This window comes from Vespa mandarinia, chromosome 8 (genome assembly GCF_050613455.1).
Source record: "Vespa mandarinia isolate Hongniang chromosome 8, ASM5061345v1, whole genome shotgun sequence".
In the NCBI taxonomy this organism is placed as follows: domain Eukaryota; kingdom Metazoa; phylum Arthropoda; class Insecta; order Hymenoptera; family Vespidae; genus Vespa; species Vespa mandarinia.
The window spans coordinates 2,760,715-2,767,500 of record NC_140817.1 but is presented as its reverse complement, the minus strand read 5'-3'; the positions used below and the strand labels follow the sequence as shown (position 1 = coordinate 2,767,500).

Here is a 6,786-nt window from a genome sequence, read left to right as displayed (position 1 = left end):
TATTTATTTTCCTTCAATGCCCATTTCATAGTTTCCAACCTAATATATAAGTATTAGGTTGGAAACTACGAAACGAGCGTTTTTGTTTAGTTATTTATTTTCATTCAATACCCGTTTCATAGTTTCCAACCTAATATATATATATATATATATATATATATATATATATATATGATTAAATTTCAATTTTAATCATATATATATATATATATATATATATATATATATATATGATTAAATTTCGTGGCAAAAATGAAGGCACGAAGTGCTGCCATCTCGTGTTGTATAACATAGTTATTCTGTTGCATCTAGAATTATCAAAGAGTCACGATAACTTTAGACTCATAGTATGATAATATCTTTAATAGAGATAATCAATGATTAAAAGCAATCATATAACTATTATAATCTCCACTAGATGGCAGGATGTTATAGGTGAAAGGATTGAAAATTACTTTTTTATTTTTATTATTGTCAACAAATAAACGATGAAATTAAATTACGAAGAATTAATAAACTTTTTTTCTTCTTTTTTTCTTTTTTTTGAATCAGAAAATAAATCTCTCTTTTTTTTTTTTTTTTTTTTTTTTTTGTTAATTAAAATTAAAACAAAATTTATTAAATGTAATTTAATAGAAAAATAAATGAATTTAAAAATGAAAGTATTAAATGAACTTAAAATCGAGAGATTATCAAAATTAAAATGACTTACCGACAGTAATATTCCAATGATAATTACCAACGATTAATAATATTTCATGATGATAATCATCGATAAATATTATCGACTGTTTCTTAAATCATTGATTCTGTATTCCAAAGATCTATGTATCTTTAATACGTTCATTCAATGATTATCGTAAATTCAATAAAATAAATGTAATAAATGTAATGCTATGGGCGTAATATAAAAAAAGGAAAAAAGAAAAGTATTTTATTATTATATCAATAGAAATTATCATAAATTAATCATTTACAAATAGTCAATAATGAATTTTTATAAATGATGAACTTTTTTGTTTTTATTACGATGAATACTTTAATCGCTAATAAAAAAAAAATATATATATATATATATATTTAAATCGATTCGATCGATATAAGAAATCACAATATATTTATTCAGTAGAAACGAGGTATCGATAGTTGGCGATAGTGCCAAATCGTTGTTGATCGACGTGTTCAACTTCTTAGAAAGTAGGAAATCGAATAACTCTCATTTGCGTGATCGGAATTACACAATAACAAATTGTATATCAATGGTGATATCTCGAGGAAGATGAGATTTATTTGTCCTTTAATCATTTTTCCATTTGATATATATATATATATATATATATATATATATATATATATTTATTTATTTATTTTATTTTCTTTTTTTTTTTGTCTTCTAAAAAAAACACAGTTCTCTAATTCCCACTAATCTTTCTCTCTTTTTTTTTTTTTTCGAATCATCGGATACGATCTTTTCTCGTACGCGTGGTACGCAAGGGAAAATTTTGTTTTCCTAATCGTAAAAAGTAAGTTAGAAATTCCAGAGCAATGTCCTCCGTCACTTTCACGTCCTCTTCGATTTGCACGTCGGCTATGCATACTACTTACCTATTGTCTTCGAACGCAATGCACTCGAATTTAATCGCCTCAACGAGATTGCTATTTCTATTGCCGTTCCCGTTGCCGTTGCCGTTGCCGTTGGTGCTTTTTCTCTGGCTATCGAGAGATTCGAAAACGATCGTGAAATCGTTTCTCACGAGAAAGAGTTCAAGAAAGAGTAGAGAAAAATGAACTTGCACTATACGTTGCAACTCGATTCTGAAATGTGCTTATTACTGTAGACTTAACAATGTTAAATGTCAAGAAGTTCTCTCGTGTTATCTGTAAAACTTTACAGAATGATTTATCGTATAATAATATCATTCAAAAACGATGGAGAAAAAATTTAGTAAAAACGTAAATTTAGAAAGGGGTAAGAAAAAAAAAAAAAAGAAAAGAAAAAAGAGAAAGCGCATCATTTTATTATTTGTCATAGGATGTCGATGAAATCTCATTATCCTCGAATTATTTTGCATTGTACTATCAAAAAAAAAAAAAAAAAAAAAAAAAAAGAAGAAAAACAGAACAAAGACAAAAGAAAAGAATAAAGAACAGGAAGAAAAAAAAAATGAAACTTTGAATGATAAAAAGAAAATAAGGAGAAAAATATTATTTTTCACGCCTCCACGAATAAATTGAATCAATATTACGAGATCATTGTGATTCGAGAAAGAAAAAAGTGAAAGAATGAATCGAGAATATTCAACGACAAAAGGATCGAATTTTGAAAGATGTACTAATGCAACGCTGATGTACATATCCTTGTTTGATCGTGGTGAGGTCTCTTAGGCGGTGCTCGGGGTCCATGGGCGGGCCCCGCCGCTCCCGAAGGGGACCTATATAAGTACTGCCACGGAGCGTTCGCGTGTTAAGCGATCCTACAATACAATCACTTCTGCCTCATCAGCAGCAACGAGACATGCGTCTTCCTGTGAGTATTCGAACTATTTTACTTGTCGTTTGTAATTGAAATTTCAACGAGAGAAAAAGAACAGAAAAGAAATTGAAATGAATGCGAAAAGTGGAGGCAAAAAAAAACCATTTTGATTGTAGATTATTGTAAAAAGTAAAAGAATCAAAAAAAAAAAGAGAGAGAGAGAGAGAGAGACGAAGACAAGAAAAAATTATTTAAGATTATTATTCTCAAATGTCTGTCAGTGAAAAAAAAAGAAATAAAATGTTTCTTTTTAATTTCGAAGTGAAACGATTTGATTATTTTCTTTTTTTTTTTTTTTTTTTTTTTTTTTTTTTTAATTATATATCTATCTATATATATATGTATGTATGTATATATGTATATAAAAAAAATAACGCCGTGATACTATTAAGCAAAGTTATTCCGACAGGTGCCGTTCCTTCTTTCTTGCGTCAGCTTAGTGGCCGGCCAATATAACAATCGACCTTACCAGATGACCACTCCTGTGCCTATTCTCAAGCAAATCAACAAGTAAGTATAACAATCGAGAAATAACGAAAGCACGATACACCATGAATCTTAATTACATTAACACCTTTGAAATTGAAAGATAATAATGGATAACGAATGTTATTTCGTAAAAAAAACAAGAAAGAAAAAAAAAAAGAAAAAAAAGAAGACAGAATGAACGGATTGTAATCAATGATCGATAATGATCCTAATTAAAATTATAATTATTTTCTTTATTAACAATTATCATTGAATAGAATAATAAACTTTAGAAATTATTAATGTTAACGTTGATGGATTAATAAAAGTGATGAGAAGGAAAAAAAAATAAAAAAAATAAAAAAAATAACAAAAATAAAAAAAATAAAAAAAAATAAAAAAAATTAGGCACAACGGAGACGGTAGCTATAGTTATGGTTACGAGGCTGCCGATGGTTCTTATAAAATCGAATCGAAATATCCGACCGGTGAAGTTTATGGGAAATATGGATTCGTTGACGATACCGGGAACGTTCGAGAGATCGAGTATGGTGCTACCAGGCGTGGATTCGAGCCTGCCGGAGCTGGGATTAATGTACCACCACCGACCTTGACCTCAGCCAATAGCATTGCAAACGAGCCCGAGGACGATGGTCAATACCGAGAGGACCCATCGGTTTATTATACCGATCCAAGATATACCAATGGTGAACGTTACGAGCCAAGATCACCAGCTCAGCCTTATAATCTTCAACGACGTCCTCCCATCGATTCACGTTCTTTACCAAGGTCAGTAGTTCCTTTTTTGAAATAATTATAATAATGACTTTACGAGAAAGTCATTAGATAGGAATAATTTCAAGATAAACCTAATGCGCACCTGTAATTATTTTAAAAGATAAATTTTATATATATATATATATATATATATATAATAAATAAATAAATAAATAAATAATAATGAAAATATAAAATACTATTGATGATTATTATGAAGTTAATATTTCAATAATAATTTAATCATTAAAGATCAATTTCGTTCAATTATTTTCGATAAAAATAGTAATTAGAGTAGTCAACGATCCTTTGGAATTTTGAAAAAATTTAATAATAATAATAATAATAATAATAATAATAATAATAATAATAATAATAATACATTTTTCTTTTATGTGACTTAATTGGAGTGATAGAAATTTCGTTGTAATAATTGGAATGATATAATTTTCTCCCTCTCCACTCCCCCGCCCCTCAGAGCATGGCTTCGTTGTCATTACAAAATTACTATGTTTTAATGTAATCCGAGTTTTCTTGGCCTGACTATAAACTGACTCGTACTACTGGCTCGATTCTTTAATTATATCTTTGATTTTTATGGACGTATTTGATTGTATTCGATCGAATAGATAGACCAGAAGCCTTGAGACAAAGCAATTATCTATTAATTTCGGTGATTAAGCGATTTAGTGGTGGGATCTGTTGCACAGCAATCGGTTAGCAACAGGATAGCCGATTGAACTGAAATGTCAGGCAAATCGTTTGAAAATGTAACAATCGTGACTTGCACAACCAATAGAATTGTCTAAGCCCTCTGCTATAAATATACATACTCATATATATACTATATATATATAGTATATACTTTATATAATCATAATTTTATTTGATTAATTTATTCATTATTTATTATTATATTTATTATTATTGATACATAAAATTTATATATGTATATATATATACATATACGTATATAATTTATATAACTATTATATAGCGTAATCACATTGAAGTATATTAATTTTTGTTGTGTAATAAATTTATTTTTATACAAAAAATTAATAAGATTTCTAATGTTTTTTTTTCTTTTTTTTTCTTTTTTTTTTCTTTCACTTTTCTTTTCTGACGAGAAAGAGAGAGAGAGAGAGAGAGAGAGAGAGAAAGAAAAAAAATACATACACACACACATGCACACACACAAATGCGAAGATTTTTTTTTTTAAATAATTAAATAAAATTTAAAAGGTGTCATAATTAATTGATAAATGAACAAGTTGTAGTTGTCGTTGTTATTATTGTTGTTTTAGCAATTCTATGCCAATTGCTCCTCGAATGTCGGCGCCTCGATACGAGGCCGCGTATCGACCACAGTATCAACCGCAATATCAAGGACAACAGGGACAAGGGAGATCCTTGTACACTCCGATGGCATACCAAGCCGGATATCAGGGACATCCGGCGCCCAACGTGGTCTCAAATGCTGGCTTGGCATCCTATACTATAAATTACAAACGATAAAGAGAAATTACAAAAAATCAAAATGGCAGACAATATGGGCGCGATCTATCGTCTTCTTCTTCTTCTTCTTCTTCTTCTTTTTCTTCTTCTTCTTCCTGTCTTGTGTAAATAATTTTAAATTAATTTATACGCAATACATTCGTTGTTTCTTTTCTTTTTTTTTCTTTTTTTTTTTTTCTCATTTTTCTTTTTTTAGTTCACATCACGAGACTTTCACAATCTTCTCGTTTCTTTTTTGTTTGTTTGTTTTGTACGTTCGTTCAATTTAGATTTACTTACGACGGATGCACCCGTGCATTCCAACTTATATGCATCTAACTAATACGAAGTTCGAATGCAATGCAAATAAAGGCTGCTTTACGTTTATCTCTTTCGTTTATGTTTCTTCGTCTTTTTCTTTTTATTATAACGTTAGAAGGATCACATATATATATATATATATATATATATATATATATATATATATACATATACATTACTTCTTTATGAATTAACCCATGAATATAAAAATTGAAATGTACGAATAATAATTTATCATTTTGCAAATGATACGTATTATAGATACGAAATACGTGTACAGTACTTACGTGTGGGTGCGTCTACGTATAAGGATATTTTTAAAATTTTATAAAAAAAAAAAAAAAAAAAAGAAAGAAAAAAGAAAAAAGAAAAAAAAAGAAACAAAAAAGAAAATATATATATATATAAGACTATGATAATATTTATTTTCGAGGAAATTTTTATTAATCGATTATAGAAAATCGCGATGACTTTAATCGAATTGAAATCTAACTGAAGTATTTCAGGATTTTCAACGATGCGATGCACACTTTTAGCTCTTCAGTATAGAACCGACCTTGAATAAACTTGCGTACGTATATATATATATATATATATATATATGTATATATATGTATATATATATATGTATATGTATGTATGCGGGCAAAAGATAACCGGGTACATTCTTACGCCTTTTAAATGCCGTCCAGTAGATTTTTACGTCCGCGAGTAAGGCCATAAGGAGTCCGTCGACCACACCCAGGAATTTCATCTACCCTATCCTCACTCACGTCGAAGACGCGCCTTAGACAATTTTCTTTCTTTGTTCTTTTTTTTTCTTCTTTGTTATCGTTCTTTTTCTTTGTTTTTTTTTTTTTAAATTTATTTTTTCTATTCTACGCACTTACTGCCTTTAAATATACGTTATAATCTCATTTATGCATTGAAAGTGCAATTGGAAATTGCAACGACGAAGATATATAAATGGATATATATATATATATATATATATATATATATATATATATATATACGTGTATAATAAATAACAATGACCTTAAAGGACGGACAATTGCCTGATGATAAATAAATGAATAAATGAATGAATGAATGAATGAATGAATAAATGAATAAATAAATAAATAAATAAATAAATAAATTCAAGAAAGAAAGAAAATGTAAATAATCGGAAAATCTTTTTCTATTCA

At 28.4% G+C, this 6,786-nt stretch overlaps 1 protein-coding gene across 1 annotated transcript; it reads left to right on the top strand.

Annotated features, from left to right (window-relative positions):
* The first annotated feature begins 2,410 nt into the window (after positions 1-2,410).
* Positions 2,411-5,706, top strand: CPR27 (cuticular protein 27). The gene is made up of 4 exons (XM_035883728.2): positions 2,411-2,527; positions 2,943-3,043; positions 3,410-3,790; positions 5,086-5,706. The coding sequence occupies exons 1-4, from the start codon at positions 2,516-2,518 to the stop codon at positions 5,294-5,296; spliced, it is 705 nt and encodes a 234-aa protein (XP_035739621.1). The 5' UTR covers positions 2,411-2,515; the 3' UTR covers positions 5,297-5,706.
* The last annotated feature ends 1,080 nt before the right edge of the window (positions 5,707-6,786 follow it).

Excerpts from the sequence above, each read along its gene's own strand:
- CPR27 (XM_035883728.2), top strand. Across the intron at positions 3,044-3,409 it reads ATTCTCAAGCAAATCAACAA|GCACAACGGAGACGGTAGCT; the intron begins GTAAGTATAACA and ends AAAAAAAATTAG. Across the intron at positions 3,791-5,085 it reads GATTCACGTTCTTTACCAAG|CAATTCTATGCCAATTGCTC; the intron begins GTCAGTAGTTCC and ends TTGTTGTTTTAG.